The sequence below is a fragment of the Naegleria gruberi genome, assembly GCF_000004985.1.
Source record: "Naegleria gruberi genomic scaffold NAEGRscaffold_26, whole genome shotgun sequence".
NCBI classification, from domain to species: Eukaryota; Heterolobosea; class Eutetramitea; order Acrasida; family Naegleriidae; genus Naegleria; species Naegleria gruberi.
The window spans coordinates 374,286-389,868 of record NW_003163301.1 but is presented as its reverse complement, the minus strand read 5'-3'; the positions used below and the strand labels follow the sequence as shown (position 1 = coordinate 389,868).

The 15,583-nt window shown below is 31.9% G+C and overlaps 8 protein-coding genes and 1 non-coding gene across 9 annotated transcripts; 5 read left to right on the top strand and 4 right to left on the bottom strand.

Annotated features, from left to right (window-relative positions):
* Positions 1 to 724: 724 nt before the first annotated feature.
* On the top strand, positions 725 to 1,682 carry NAEGRDRAFT_68110 (uncharacterized protein; the record flags this gene model as incomplete). The annotated part of the gene is made up of 2 exons (XM_002676826.1): positions 725 to 1,540; positions 1,626 to 1,682. 2 exons carry the CDS (start codon positions 725 to 727, stop codon positions 1,680 to 1,682), a joined length of 873 nt encoding a protein of 290 aa, XP_002676872.1.
* A 394-nt stretch (positions 1,683 to 2,076) lies between these two features.
* Positions 2,077 to 2,715, bottom strand: NAEGRDRAFT_4090 (uncharacterized protein; the record flags this gene model as incomplete). Its single annotated transcript, XM_002676731.1, has 1 exon — positions 2,077 to 2,715. A coding segment is annotated over one exon (639 nt), but the record flags the coding sequence as incomplete, so codon positions are not given.
* Positions 2,716 to 3,321: 606 nt separating this feature from the next.
* Positions 3,322 to 3,959, top strand: NAEGRDRAFT_33925 (uncharacterized protein; the record flags this gene model as incomplete). Its single annotated transcript, XM_002676825.1, has 2 exons — positions 3,322 to 3,491; positions 3,536 to 3,959. The coding sequence occupies 2 exons, from the start codon at positions 3,322 to 3,324 to the stop codon at positions 3,957 to 3,959; spliced, it is 594 nt and encodes a 197-aa protein (XP_002676871.1).
* A 131-nt stretch (positions 3,960 to 4,090) lies between these two features.
* NAEGRDRAFT_68107 (uncharacterized protein) lies at positions 4,091 to 4,552 on the top strand (the record flags this gene model as incomplete). The annotated part of the gene is made up of 1 exon (XM_002676824.1): positions 4,091 to 4,552. The coding sequence occupies one exon, from the start codon at positions 4,091 to 4,093 to the stop codon at positions 4,550 to 4,552; it is 462 nt and encodes a 153-aa protein (XP_002676870.1).
* Positions 4,553 to 4,968: 416 nt separating this feature from the next.
* NAEGRDRAFT_68106 (uncharacterized protein) lies at positions 4,969 to 9,488 on the bottom strand (the record flags this gene model as incomplete). The annotated part of the gene is made up of 8 exons (XM_002676730.1): positions 4,969 to 5,565; positions 5,603 to 5,658; positions 5,702 to 5,821; positions 5,901 to 7,002; positions 7,248 to 7,685; positions 7,935 to 9,094; positions 9,133 to 9,192; positions 9,251 to 9,488. 8 exons carry the CDS (start codon positions 9,486 to 9,488, stop codon positions 4,969 to 4,971), a joined length of 3,771 nt encoding a protein of 1,256 aa, XP_002676776.1.
* A 547-nt stretch (positions 9,489 to 10,035) lies between these two features.
* Positions 10,036 to 10,108, bottom strand: NAEGRDRAFT_t343. The gene has a single exon. It is a non-coding gene; the product is annotated as a tRNA-Met (tRNA).
* Positions 10,109 to 10,470: 362 nt separating this feature from the next.
* NAEGRDRAFT_33950 (uncharacterized protein) lies at positions 10,471 to 11,566 on the top strand (the record flags this gene model as incomplete). Its single annotated transcript, XM_002676823.1, has 3 exons — positions 10,471 to 10,743; positions 10,789 to 10,870; positions 10,920 to 11,566. 3 exons carry the CDS (start codon positions 10,471 to 10,473, stop codon positions 11,564 to 11,566), a joined length of 1,002 nt encoding a protein of 333 aa, XP_002676869.1.
* Positions 11,567 to 11,951: 385 nt separating this feature from the next.
* NAEGRDRAFT_79923 (uncharacterized protein) lies at positions 11,952 to 13,297 on the bottom strand. Its single transcript, XM_002676729.1, has one exon. The coding sequence runs from the start codon at positions 13,282 to 13,284 to the stop codon at positions 12,001 to 12,003; it is 1,284 nt and encodes a 427-aa protein (XP_002676775.1). The 5' UTR covers positions 13,285 to 13,297; the 3' UTR covers positions 11,952 to 12,000.
* A 601-nt stretch (positions 13,298 to 13,898) lies between these two features.
* NAEGRDRAFT_68103 (uncharacterized protein) lies at positions 13,899 to 15,566 on the top strand (the record flags this gene model as incomplete). The annotated part of the gene is made up of 1 exon (XM_002676822.1): positions 13,899 to 15,566. The coding sequence occupies one exon, from the start codon at positions 13,899 to 13,901 to the stop codon at positions 15,564 to 15,566; it is 1,668 nt and encodes a 555-aa protein (XP_002676868.1).
* Between the last annotated feature and the right edge of the window lie 17 nt (positions 15,567 to 15,583).

Sequence of the window (15,583 nt, the reverse complement as noted above, 5' to 3'; positions counted from 1 at the left end):
TTTGCATATTTGGACTATCAGCAGCACCCATAGCTACTTCTTCAGCAAAACAATAGGATGACAAGGCAATCAATGCAACCAAAACAATAAAAACAATTGATGATGAAATTTTCATTTTTTTTCTTTTCACCACAAATTAGCAGCCTATCAAACTTTACCGTGGCTGTGCTGAGCCAACGTTAAATGTTTTTCAAGGTTATTGCCAAGAAATCTATTGAGTTTGTCAACTGTCCTAGCCAAAAAACGCTTGGTGGAGGACACAACATTTAACGTGGAGGACTAAGTGCTAAATTGTTGTGTAAAAATAGATTTTTTTAATTAATGATAATAAAAAATGCTGAAAGGCTTGCCAACAACAACATCTCCGATGAAAGTACTGAGAAGAAAATATTATCTTTTTGGAGGTGAACACGTGTTTAAAACTCCTAATAATATTTTAAGAAGATTTCATCAATCCGTGAATAATTTTAAAGAAAATGAAAATCAAATCACAAAGCCTATTTTACCAAATATTAAAATTCCTCAAAATGTTCAAGAAAATTTAAAATTTAATGAAGTTCAATTTTATAAATTAATTGAAAAACATCATGTAAAGGAGTTGAAATATATTTCAAATGGAACATTGATTGGGTTTTCACTAATTGCTATTGCTTTATTAATTTATTATTTACAAAATATTAAAGAAACAGATTCTTTAAAGAATATTTTAGATAATTTAAATGAAATGGATCATGAAAAGATTTCAAATATAATGAAATGGTTGAAATTAAATAATAGGGATGGTGTTGAATTATTGAGAAATTATTTACCATCAATTATTGAACAATTTTCTAAAGAATGTAAAAAAGCAGGAAATTCAAAATTATTATCAGAATTAACAAGTTTAATTTATTGTGTTTTAAAATGTGATAAAAATGTAATTCAATCAAGTGATATTGAAACTGTAAAAAATTCAATTAAAGAATTACTTGAAAATGGATTTAAATTTACTTCTATCAATGGAAATGAAAGTGTTGAAGAAATTTTAAAGAATGAAAAATTTGAAGATGTATCAATTCAATTATCTGGATTTATTAATACAATTAAAATAGCAGAAGAACTTGATGTTAATTTGACTATTAAAGATATTCAAAATACTATTCAAAATTTAAATAATAGAAATTTAATATTATCAAAATTACAAAATGATTATGAAAATAGAATTGGAGAAAGTTTAGAAAAGATTCAAAGAGGAATTGAAATAACACAAGAAGAAAAGGAATATATGAGAAAATTAGAAAATAAGTATGAAAATCCAAATGCCAACTCGGAATCATTCTTTTTATCAAGTTTTATTATGGATCTTTATAAGAGACAAATTATTTCAAAAGATGATTTGAAAAGTAATGAAACAGTAATGAATTTTTTGAGAAAGGAATTTAAAGGAAATAATCATTTATCATATATACCATCTGGATATTTACTTGTAGATTTGGATGATATTTCTAAGGAATCTATTTTCAATTCAAGATTACCAAGTAGTAACAGAGAACAAGCTTTAGTAATCAACAATTTGAGGACGGAGCTGGTTAAACTTCAACATGATAACTTGATTTTGGATAAGCATAATTTTAAAATTTCTTTAGATAACTTTAAAACAAAAGCTAAGGGTACCTACTTGGAACCATTTGTGGAATATTTAATTATTTGTAATTTTGGTTTTACAGGAGAAATTGAAGTAATGAAAAAGGAGGTATTACTTTATGATTCAATTAACCATGAATCAAACTGTGGTTCAAGAGATATTAATTTATTATTCGAGTTGGGTAATACACTATTACAAAGAAATGAGTTAGGAAAGGCATTCCAAATATTTTCCCAAATTCAAAATTCATTCCCATTATACTCTCCATTGAAGAGTATTCTTGTTGGTATTTGTAAACCTTCAAATTTCAAAGTATTACAACAACATGCTGGTATTTCAAATATGTTACTATCACTGGATAAATGGGATGTTTGTTATAAATTAAGATTGACCATTCAAAAGTCATATGATAAGTAATAAATATTATTTTAATATCCAGTTGCTTGTCCAGAATTGATAATACTAATACCACTGCTAGTACCAATTCTAGCAATCTTACTTTCATTGATGAATTTAACAGCAGCTTCCTTATCTCTAATACCACCTGCAGCCTTAACTTGACCAACATTACCACAGATTGCTTTCATCAATTTACAATCTTCCAATTTAGCTCCAGAAGTGCTGAAACCAGTACTAGTTTTAACAAAGTGACATTTAGCCAACATGCAAATGATTGAGGCATCAGCAATCAAATTCTTATCCAACAAACAACATTCTAAAATGACCTTCAAAACTGCATTCTTTTCAATACAAGCATCTGCAACTTGTTTCATTTCATTAAACATGTATTGATAATCACCATCCAATAATTTTCCAACATTAATAACAACGTCAATTTCATGAGCTCCAAGATCGATAGCTTGTCTAGTTTCGAATACCTTAGTTTCTGTAGTAGTAGCGCCAAGTGGGAAACCAACAACTGAAGCAATCTTAATATTAGAATTTTCTAATAATGTTTTACAAAGAGCAACATTTGATGCATTAACACAAACAGCAGCAAATTGATTATCCAAAGCTTCTTTACACAACTGTTCAACTTCACTTTGCTTTGCATTAGCCTTCAAAATGGTATGGTCAATATATTTAGCAAGATTCAATCCATTTTCTGGTTCATTAATTGAAATTGAAGAACCAGCTTGTAAATGAGGAAGAACTTGATAGATATCATCTGCAGAAACTCCTAACTTGGAAGCAACAACTTGAATTCTTTCACAAATGAATGGATAGAATGATTCAATAGTAGTAGGAGTTTCAACAATTGGTTGTGGTTTCTTTTCCTTCTTCAATAACAAAGTAGCAAGAATAGTTCCGATACCAAAACCACCAAAAACAATCAATTCAGCAAGTGATGAATCCTTCTTACAACAGCATGACATTTTAATGATAAATTTTGAAATTGGGAGAATGCAGTGCACAATGAATGTGTATTTTTTTTGAAAAGGTTCTCTATCAAAATTGTCTATATTTGTGGTGATGAAAATTCTAAGAGCTGTAGTAAACTATAGTGTAATTATATTCCATGTACCATAGAACACCATAATAAAATCAAGCTGTTTCATCTCGATATCGGATGAAAATAGCCTGGTAGTGATCTGTACAGCATTACATCACCTTTAATTTTTTTAATTTTTAATTTTTTAAAAAAATTAGCCTTTCATCATCACGATCATACAATGAAAGTCAGTTCCTGTTGCTTGATGGCAACTCTGTTGATCATTGTTTCTATTCTTATTCAACATACAAATGCTTTAACTTATACATTGGATCCGGCTGAGGAACGATGCCTTTTTGAAACATTGGATAAGCCATCAAAATTGTCATTAAAATATCAAGTAATTAAAGGAGGATTTTTAGATATCGATTTAGTGTAGGTTTTAGTAATTGGATTAATGGAAATATTAATTTATTTAGAGTTTTTGATCCTGATGGAGAAATTTTGCATCAACAAGAAAGAGAATCGGAAGGAAAGTTTTCTATTAATGCTGATAAGAAAGGAACTTACAAGTTTTGTTTCTCTAATAAGATTTCTACTCTTACACCAAAGACTGTTTCATTCCATATTTCTATTGGTGATTTTGTGGACACTAATATTGCCAAATTGGAACATCTTTCACCAGTTGAACAAACAATTCAAAAATTATCTGAAGGATTAAGCCATATTCAAAATGAACAACAAGAATTCCGTGCTAGAGAAGCTACTCATAGAAATATTTGTGAAGCTACAAACGAAAGAGTTACCTATTACAATTTATTCTCCATCTTTTTGTTAGTTTGTCTTTCAGGTGTTCAAATCTATGTTTTGAGAATGTGGTTCGAAGTTAAAAGAGAAATTTAAATAAATAAATAAACCTTGTACAACAATATGTATTAAGATATTAGATAGTAATTGGAAGGTTGTACAAATGTTACTTCCCAAACAAGTCCTTCTAATAAAACTCTTTTTCGAAAACAAATTTAATTAAAAAAATGCAAATTAAAGTACCACAGACAACCTGGGCCTACCTGACAGGTTTTTTAATTGCTGTTGCTTATCTTGTGGTTTTGGATGCTCAATTAATTCAAGGAAGTGAATCAACATTTGTAAATTGGATCCCAACAATAATTTGCGCTATTGGGTTTATACTGGTGAATGTTGTTCCAAAAGATAATTTATTTTTGGATTCCGATCATGAACATGATGTCAAAGTAGTTTACTTTGCTAGGGCATGGTTATTCTTTGGATTATTTATTGTTTTTGGAGGTGTTATTAGTGGATCAGTTATTATGATTGTTGATCTTGTTGACGTCAATAAGAAAATGGCTTGGTGTGCAGTTGCTCCATTCTTACATTCCTTGTTTGCTTGTATTGCAACCTTTATCTTTTTCGTTGGAAGAGTTTTCGGAAAGAAGCTGCGTTGTGGTGAATCAGATGAAGATTTTTCATATTAATTTGTAAACTAAATATCTTCATCGATTAAATCTGTTAAATATGTCTTGTATTCTATTGGAATATCAATTCTATTCTTTTCAATTAATTTTAAAATATCCTTCTTTTGATCTTTTGTTAATCTACTAATTGGTCCAAATTGAGAACTGAAGGAGTATAATTCTTCATCATCAACTTGATTTTTTTCAATTAATTTTGCTCTATCTAAAATTTCTAATTCAGTAGGAAAAAGTTTTGCATCCTTTTCTGCATTTGCAATAGTTTTTGGAGTTTCAAAATCGGAATTTAAAAATTCATTTGTTTCTTTTGGATTTAACCATCTATATAAATTTTTCATTCTCCTCTCCGTCTTGTTCTTGTCCTCATTGTCACCAGGTTGTTGTTTGCTCATTTTTTTATTTTACAATAATTTAATTTGTTACAATTTAAGAGAGGATAATAAATAGGCTGTTCCATTTTCTGAAAGAGTTTTCTTCAGATCCTCATAGACTTTCTCCTTAGCTTCCTTCTTCAAAGAGGTTTCGAAAAGATAGGGTTTTGCATCAATGAGAGCATCTTTCTCTCTCCTTTTTTGAGTATTCGAAAGAGTGGCATAAAAATTCTCTTTGTTTTCTTGTTTGTCAATATTTGGCGCCACTCTGTTGAAAATCTTTCGTTGTTGATTGAATTGCTTTCCTCTCAATGTTTCCAATTCCTTTTTCCTTTCCTCTCTTTCAGCTATTTGTTTTTTAATTTGTTCATTTCTCATTCTAGTTGCAAAGGTATCCTTTTGAGGCCTGCTTTGGGTTGCAGATGATGGTCGTTTTGAAATTTTTGCCTTGAAATCTTGTTTTTCCCAGTCTGACCTTGAATCGTGAAGAACCACATCATCTAATCCTACCTCATCTGCAATTCTCTTCATATCTTTTTCAGTTAACGTACTATTGAACTTGAATGGTTGTGGAACTGTTAGCTTTTGAGTTCTCTTTGCAAGATACAGAGTTTCTTGGAATTTTCGGTGAAGATGGTCAAAGTCCTGATCTTGTTAGAATAAAATTTATCCTAATACTTACAGGAACGTTATGATTGATTTTTGGATGTAATGTTAAATCGTTTTCTAATGGGTTTGCTACATATTTTAGAAATTGGATCTCAAAGGGAGTATTACTTACATATAGCTTGTGATTTTCCGACCTTATTCCACATTTCCATTCTAGGAGGGAGAGAGGATTGGCGAAGAAGTCGTTGGGATCTTTCTTGAACTCTTTCACTTCTCCTTTGTGATTCTCTTTCTTGTTTTATAGTATAAATATGTCTGAAAGTATGTGAGGGAACTTTGGATGTAAGAATATAGGAAAATTTGAAACAAACCTGGATTAGCCACAAATCCTTTTTCAAATCTCATATAATGCTCCTCTTGTTTTAGTATTTTCTCTTCTTCTAATTGTTTGGACCTCCTTTCGTCTCTCTCAGCAAAATAAAATGGCTTAATTATTTTTTTAGTCATTTCCTCAAGAGCCTTTCTCTCCAGCTTTGTCTGTAATTCAGTCCTTATTCTTACAGATTCATATAAAGGAGTCTTTGTTGATTTTGGAACTGGATTTGCTTTGAATCTTTTGTTGAGATGATGTTCTTCTTCCATTTTAATCTTATTGATATAGTCATCCATCTTCCTTCTATGAATGCCCAAAGGCTTTCTGGCCTCTCTGTCCTCAAATTTGAATGGAAGAGGCACAGTGATGTTTTTACGTTCGATGTTTTCTGTTGGTCCCTCGGCATCTCTTTCCTTTACAAATTCTGACACATCCGAAATCACTGTACAAGTGTCACTAATATCATTATAGTTATAGTCTCGTTCTACTGACTCTTCATCAATCAATTGATTATGTAAACTTGGGTCATTGAAATAGTGTTTGTAATCTTGTTTGAACTCAGTGTCATCAGAACTGACACTGGTATTATCGTCGTCCAAACTGACCTCACTGATGATCTCAGATACTCTTCTGTTTACTTGAGAGAAATCCCTTTCTTCAGTGTCAGATTTAGGAGAGTTTCTTGGCTCCTCATCAAATTGGTCACTAAATGTGACTGTTCTGTATGAATTCATTGGGTTTTTAATCCGAACATTTCTTGTTTTATGCACATCAACTGACATATTGTTCTTTTCTCTAAGAGAGAGGTATTCTCGTTCCACTTGGTCTAATTTTTGCTGATGAGATTCCCTTAGTGATTGTATCGTTATGAGATCCATATCTTCTTCATCCGAATTTTCAATGAAAGATGGTTCTTCCAAGTTATGATAGTCAACCTCTTTTAAGCTATCCGATAAATATCCTTCTTCAACTTCATCTTCAGATGTATTTATTTCTTCCTTAGACCCAGTTAAGATAACTTTTCTTTGGTCTTTTTTTGTTGATAATTCAACAATAATGTCTTCATCTTCTTCCGTATCATCATTCTTAGGCCTAGATGACTTGTGATTGAGGAAGTAACTTGAGTGCATTTTTTTGATATTGATTTTTATTGTTGTACTGAAAAACGCCAACAAAAAGCGGGAGAAATTGGCGGCAAAGTTTATTTATTAAGTATCTCTTCAATTGCTCGATTAGAGAGCACACTCTCTGATCCATGGTTTAAATCTCTTATGAAATCAATATATGATATAATCGTATCCTCATCCTATCATGGGTAAATAATTATGATTAAAACAATACTTACTTCCTCTGAAATAAAATCTCTGCTTGATAATTGTTGTTTAAAGTAGCTCAGATCAAGAATAATCTGATTAACCTTATGTTTCTTTGCTGATTCTTTTGTATCCTCAATCATGCTTGTCATTGCATTACTCTTGTCAGTAAGATATTCTACCGTATATTTAATGAAAAGCCTCATTATTGGGATAGAATCCTTGTCAAAAGATGAAGCTATATGATTCGATAATTTATCAAAGTATGAGATGACCTGAGCAAAGAATTTGCTGACACTCGTTACAGATGATATTTCTTGAGCAATGTAGCTGTGATTCCATCCTATTTTTTCATCTACTAAATTGAAAGCTTTGTTCTCACAATATTTCTCTAACAATCTTGAATCAAAACCAAATATTTTAGATTTAAGAATTGTAATTTCTACTGGTAAATTCTTATCAAATAATAACTAATCAAATGTTAAAGAGAAAATATGTTTACAAGAACAAACCTTTAACATCTCTGAAACCTCCTCCAACATTCCTTGTAAGATAAACCTTGAACTTGATAAAATTACAAAGAATTGTTTCTCACTAATGGTTTTTGACAAACCAATCTCATAATATTTTGATAAGGTAGTCTCAAAGAGTTCTGTGACACACATATTTACAATATTGAAAGACTTGACGGTGTAAGATATTGGTATGTGATTACTTACATATGAGGAAACTATTAAACTACAATTAATAATAAAAGTACGAATACTATTCACAAATACAAGGCAACTTTGCCCCACCTTCAATTGCTTTACAACATCTGGAAGGGCAACAGCAAATAAATCGCAGGGAACATTTTTGTAATTCCATAATTCAGAACAAGCTATTCTAAATATCTCCTCTCTTAATTCAATACATCGTTGTCTCATTGTTTTCTCAACATCAGGTAACAACAGTTTATGTATGTAGAAAGATACTGTGATACCCATCTTTTCTAACTGTTGAGCCTTCTTAATGATAACATTGATACTGTTAGATGTGGTTTCAAAACATTGTTGACCTAATATTTGAACTTTGACAGTGGAGACTAATTTTTCTAACACCTCAAATGACCACTGAATAAAAAAAGAGGTATTTGTATCATCAGTAAATAACTCTCTAAACTCCGCACAAACTACTTCAATCATCTTGAAAACATGTTTGGAGGCTGTTTTTGTGTAGTCCTCAACATTTCCTCTGCATTCTATCTTTGTAAGAATATTCTTAATTCTAACCTTTTTTCCTTTTAGATAAGTTGTAATAGCAATCTCTGTTCCTGAAATTTTTTCCAATAATTTAACATCCTTATTACTGGAAAGGCCACTTTTGACCGACTCAGAAACAGATTCACTGAGTTCAATTCTTTTTTGGTAGAATTTCTTTTTCAATTGTTGAAGTGACGCTCTGTAGTCTTTTTCCATTTTGATATCATCTTCCAACACTAGTTTTTTATCTATTAATTCAACCAATTCTGCTGCTTTGTGAAATAGTCTTTGAGAAATTATCATTTCCAATTCTGGTAGCATTGTATATTCAACTTCTCTTAAAGCCTCAACATCAACACTTTTAAAAGTTGGGTACAAACATCTATAATCCAAAGTCAAATCAACTGAGTCAATGTCTGAAATAACATTTTTCATAGAAGTTACAAGATTACCAATTTCAATCAAATCAACATCCATAAAACTTGAAACCTCTTTTGAAGCATCAATGAATTGTATATAATTATCTGAAACTAATTCTTGTAATTTTTCCTTTGCTTTTGTTTGTTCAATAGATAATCCTGCAAGCCAATTGCTTTCAATTTGTTTGTAATCGGATTTTGTGAATAAGGTATCAGTATCTAAAAATCAGAATTATTAAACATTGATGATAACCTACAATCCTCAGGATCAAATTCATCTGATGCAAAATTAATTGTTGAAGGATGTTCAAGAGCCTCTATTTAAAATATTATTTATAATTATTAATTATTAAATAATATTCTTCATCAACCTACTCTCTTTTCCTGTAAAATAACTGATCACCTTCTTATTTAGTTCCTTAGCATTTCCAACATCACTAATAATTTTTCTCCTCAATATTGATGTAGCCTTATTCAAAGTGTGGAATCCTCCAACCACCTTGTCCTTTACATCCTGTACTCCTCCAACTACTAAGCCTTTAACATCCTGAACACCACCGACCACTAAACCTTTAACATCCTGTACACCTTCCGTTATAAATCCTCTATTCATTTTTATTAATGTTGCTGTAATAATAACACGTCCAAGAAGCATAGATGTTTTATCGTTAAAAAACAGAACAAGCCATTGATAATGTCTGTTAAAAGACGACTGAGCACCTTGTAACAGGGCACCAACTTTCATTCTCAAATTCTTAACATCTGTCTTAATACAGCCTAAAAGCCATTTAGCAACATTAATTTGAAAATTCCTTCATATTTCTGTTTCTATTCTATAATAAAATACCGAATTCTGGAGTTGGCTAATATCACCACGTGCTCAGGCACTATTTTCGCTGGTTGTGGGATTTGGATTTTAGCTTTGTTGTGGGCTGGTATGAAGTTTGGCATTATTGGTTTTGAGCTTCTTTCTCACAGGATTTACTGGCTTTGTTTTTATCTTTCTTTTGTGGTTTAACAGATTTAACAGATGATGTTGAAACCAATCTTGAAGGCATAAATTTAAAAATCTAATACTATTTCCACCTTGTTGTTCCAGAATCCTCTTCGTGGAAAGTTCAATAAGGGTTCTTAAATATGACTAATTGAAAGCAAAAAGTTGGGGTCAGTGAGGATCGAACTCACGACCTTAGGATTATGAGACCTACGCGCTACCGACTGCGCCATGACCCCGATACATTATTAGCCAAAAGTATGAATGCTTGTTGAAGTCCAAAGTGAGTGCTTGAGTGCTTACAAAAGGAATTACATAACATCCAAAACCAGATTGACCTTGTACCAATTTACAAAAAGAATTCACTTTTTTTAAATGTCTACAGTCATTAATCTGCTCGTGAAAATGTGAGCACAATTTTAAATCATCATATCCATCCAAAACCATCAAAACATTAATCTGCTCGCGAAAATATGAGCACAAATTTTCCTACTTAAATTCGCTGGCAATAAAGAAGAACAATTTCAAAAACAAAAAAAACAAATTCAATTCTTATTGAATAAGCTTCATAGTTTGATAGAGAAAAAATATTAAAGAAACAATGAAATACGTCAATTTGGGTAATAGTGGTTTGAAGGTTTCTCAACTTTGTTTGGGTTGTATGAGTTTTGGATCTTCCAAGTGGATGCCTTGGGTATTGAATGAAGAGGAATCAATGATCATTTTGAAGAAGGCATGGGATTTGGGAATTAACTTTTTCGATACTGCCAATGTTTATAGTAATGGAGAAAGTGAAAGAATTTTAGGAAATTTCATTAAGAAATTCAACATTTCAAGAGAGGAAATTGTTGTGGCTACCAAAGTTTGTGCTCCAGTGGACAGAAGTGGTGAACAATCTATGGTAATGGACTTTAGCAAGTTGAAACCAAACACTTTTGGTCTCTCCAGAAAGCACATTATGCATGCAGTTGAAGATTCATTGCAAAGATTAGGTCTCGATTGTAAGTTTACTGAAATATTTCATTTGATTAATAATGATTGATTGAATAGACATTGATTTGTACATTATCCATCGTTGGGATGAAAATACTCCAATTGAAGAAACTATGGAAACACTCCATGATTTAGTCAAGTCTGGAAAGGTCAGATACATTGGTGCTTCCACAATGTTTGCTTGGCAATTTGCTAAAGCTCAACACTATGCTGAGAAGAAGGGATTGACCAAATTCATTTCCATGCAAAATCTCCACAATCTCATCTATAGAGAAGAAGAAAGAGAAATGAATCCATTATGTGTTGACCAACATGTTTCTCTCACTCCATGGGGACCTCTTTCCAATGGAATGCTCGCTCGTGCTCATGAATTTGTCAATGCTGAACAAGCAATTGATTCCAAGAGAGCTACCTCTGATTATTTCCAAAATATATTTAAGGAAAATTTAACAGAGGGTGATAAAGAAACATTGAGAAGAGTTTCAGAAATTGCAAAGAAGAGAAATGTACCACCTGCTCAAATTGCACTTGCTTGGTTGCTTTCCAAGCCAGGTGTTGCTTGTCCAATTGTTGGCGCCACTAAAGCTGTAAATATTGAACTCAATGTGCAAGCATTGGAAATTCAATTAACCGATGAAGAAAAGAAGAGTTTGGAAGAAGCTTACTCTGCCAAGGCAATTCAAGGCATGTTCAAATTGACCTAAATCACTCTTAGTTACTTTTTACTATTTTACTATTACCAAACAATCAGATTTGAGAGAAAGTAATTCATTCTTCAATTCAGCACATCCAGCAAGAATAATAGCATCTACAGTTGGAGCATTCAAAGTTGGCGATACGAATAAAGAATTTGCCTTCTCTGCAATAATCTTTAGATATTCATTCTTGGCAATTTCTCTATTTCTAGCAAATCTTTCAAGAGATTGACCTCCCTTAGAATGTTTCTTTGGAAGCTCATGATAAAATTCACGTAAAATACTACTGGTATTACCTACTTGAACACTATTCTAATACATGACTTGATGTTATTAGACTTTGTCAGATCATTTGAGAAATAACTTGAGTCAATGAAGTCTTGATCCATTTATAATAATTAAATTTTGTAATATTAAATTTATTTAATGCAATATTATTATTATTAGATAATAAATAAAATTACAAAAAAGGTTATTGTGAAAAGATAACTCCAAATGGCAGCACATTGAGATGTCCTGGATATATCCACATTAACTGATTTGGTATCTGAAAGTGTTTGATAGTTCGCCTTTAGAGAGATCGAAGTTGATGTCAATGTTGACAATTGAACAGAGAATGAAGCAACACCTTCACCTGCCACTTTGGACTTATCACCAACCATTGTAACATCAGAAGATGCACCAACAATATCCAAAGTGATAGTTCCTGAACCTGATTTCATGGTACTTCCACTTGAATCCAACATTGAAACAGTTGCAGTAAATTGAGAACCACTATTCACAGTGGAGGGAACTGAGAGTTTAATGCTGGAAACTTGAGTGGTTGAGGAGAATGTTTCACATTTACTACCACTGTATCCTGTGAAACATGAGCAAACATCTTGAGCAGTACATGTTCCTTTACCACTACAAACAGAACTGTTGGAAGGTGAAGCACCATAACATGTGAATAAGGATTGAGTGACAGTGACAGTAAACTCAGCAGAAGTCAATGAAGGAGCAGAACCTGAAAGAGAACTGATAGAAGCTCTTAATGTAACAGTACCAGAGCTTGGGGCAATAAGTTCATTAACTTTCATGATACCATTTGATGCCATAGAAGTATAGGATTGACCAGGTGAAATGAATTCAATGAGATAGTTTCTTGGAACTATATTTCCATCATTGTCAACAATTCTTACTTCAGGTGTGTATTTAGATCCAGTCACAACAAGAGAAGGAGCAATAATAACCAATTTTGAAGGGGATTTGGAGCAAAAACAAACATTTTTCACTTGAACTGAGCATTGAGTAATGGCATTCTTACATGTAATCTTGGTAGTGTAATCAGTGGTATCAAGATTTAAGGAAGTAGAGGCACTGAAACAATCTCCAAGATTGTATCTGGTTTGATCTTTTGACAAGTCATTAATTTTGTTTGAAGTGTCAGTGGATGTAGTTTCAATAATGTAGGTATGGTAGTCATTAAATGGTGAAATCAAGAGATCCATTCCATTGACGTAATAGCCTGTGGGACACTTGGTGGGACAATTCACCTCAGTTGAGAACAAGAAATTGTTGATGTTAATTTTGTCTGGACATCTAGGACATGTGCACACTGCTTGAGATGTTCTCTTCTGAAATAAATTGACTGGTTGTAGCATGTTGGAAGTGCTAGAGGCAACAGTCAACTTGTAAGCAAAAGTGAATAGGAATAGACAAATGAATAATAAATTTGAAACTTTCATTGTTATGTTTTTTTTAATACCTTTCTTTCTCTTAGACCAAACACTTTTAAGAGTTTGTATGGGTTGTGAATTCTCTACGTCAATACAATAAGTCTATGATCATCCAATCATTTTAGTTTCAAAATCATTGTAAACTGTCATTCTCATATTTCAACCGTCATGAATGAGATTGATTTTTTATTTCTATCGGTAGTTAGGGTTGTGTTTGGCCATTTTATCATTGTAAAAACTTGGACATTCAAGAATCTTTTGTCTATTCTTATTATTAACTATTCTCTTGTGTAAACAAATACAAAGAATGAATTATAAATTAATGTAAAACTACTAACTGAAAAACAGGAGGAAGAAGCTGAATTCAAATCTACAAATAATGTGAAATTCTGTCAATGGAAAAGTAAACATATTCAAAGGATTGAATGATCAACAGGTGATAAGTGTTCTCTTCAAAATTGATGTAGCCTTATTCAAAGTGTGGAATCCTCCGACCACATTGTCTTTTACATCCTGTACTCCTCCAACTACTAAACTGTTAACATCCATACATCCTCTATTCATTTTTATTAATATTGCTGTAATGATAACACATCCCAGTAGCATAGTGTCTTATTAAAAAAATGAGCAAGCCATTACCTCAGCTTCCTATTTCTCCTTCAAGGAGGCAAAGTGTATTAAGGAAAAATACAATCATGAAGATGAATGAAGGTCTTCATGTCAAAGACGAGAGTGAAAAGGAATTAGGAAGAAAGAGGAATGCAAGCATAATGGAAGATATAAAATCAAAAACTTTTGAATCGGATGTATTGAAAGAGTTTGTGTTTTCATTGAAAGAAGGTTCCGTTTCCAGACTAAAACTGTTATTTACAACTTCCAATGCAAGTCAATTAAAAGGACCTCATCTTTGTTTGGAGAATAGAAATTGTCTTCACTTGGCCATTCAATATGGTTTCAAACATAAAGGTTCAAATGACCTTGATTTTTCTAACGGGAGCTTTGTGTTTGAGAAGATGAAAGAATTGAAATTTTTGGATGAGTTTTTGAAGCTTAAAGATTCAAATGGACTGAGTATGTTTTATTCATTGTTCATTAACGATAACATGATTACAGCTCCTTTTCACTACATGGTCTGTCACACTAATCTTTATGATTGTATTAATATTTTGTACGATAGTTATATTAGTGAATACTTTGTTGCTAATGCCATTGAGAAGGCAGATAATTTTGATGCTTGGATTGTTGCAAAAGAATTTAAAGAAACGATCCTTAATTGTGTCATAAAATGTGCCATTAATAGTAATTTGGATTATCTAAAATTATTGAACATGTTAGGTGTGGATATTTTACAACCATTGAGTGAACATGAAGTAAGTATTTTGGTTTCTTTGATTTCAGTAACAAATATAAAGACTTCCCTTCACCTTGCTGTTCGCCACGGTTCATCTGTACTTGTAAATTATCTGTTGCAAAAAGGAGCTTACATTGATGCTTGTTTTTTCTCCACTCATTATCAGAACTGGACCCCATTATGTGAGGCTGTCATGAATAAGCAAAAGGAAATGATTCTTTTCTTAATCAACAAGAATGCTGATATGAACAGAAAATTCAAACATAAGAAATTTGGAAAGGTTAACATGAATGTTATAGCGCTTGCATCATATCTGGGAGACTTGGAAATGGTTTCTTTTTTCCAATCAAAGGGAATTAATATTCAGAAATCATTTTGTGTTTATTGGGCTGCAGCTGGAGGTCAGATAGAATTATTGAAAGTGTTGTTAAATCCTCCGTTTACCCTTAATATTGATGAAAAGAATGTTGATAATAAGAATAGACAACCTCTACATGTTGCTGTGGAAAATATGAGAGAATCAGTTGTTTATTTCATTGTCAAAATGTTTCCTGAATTTGTAAACTCAGTTGATAAAGAAGGCAACTCTGCTCTTCATATTGCAGTTCTACCAGCAACGACAGATGAAGAACTCGATTTCAAGAAGAAAATTACAACTGCTTTACTTGACGCTGGTGCAAATATTCAATTGAAAAATGCTCAAGGTAAAACACCAATAGATTTAGCTAAAGATGAAGATATTATTCACTCAATTGAAAGAAAACATTTGGATCAAACAATTAATGTTGAGAATTCCACAGCTGTCAACTCTGAAATTATCAAAATTTTAAATAAGAAAGTTGAAAACTTGGAAGAAACCATTCAAAGACAAGACCAATTGATTGAATTTTGTTTAGAAAGAATTCAAGCTTTGGAACAAAAATTAGAAAATAAACATTAATCTAAATTTAAATTCAT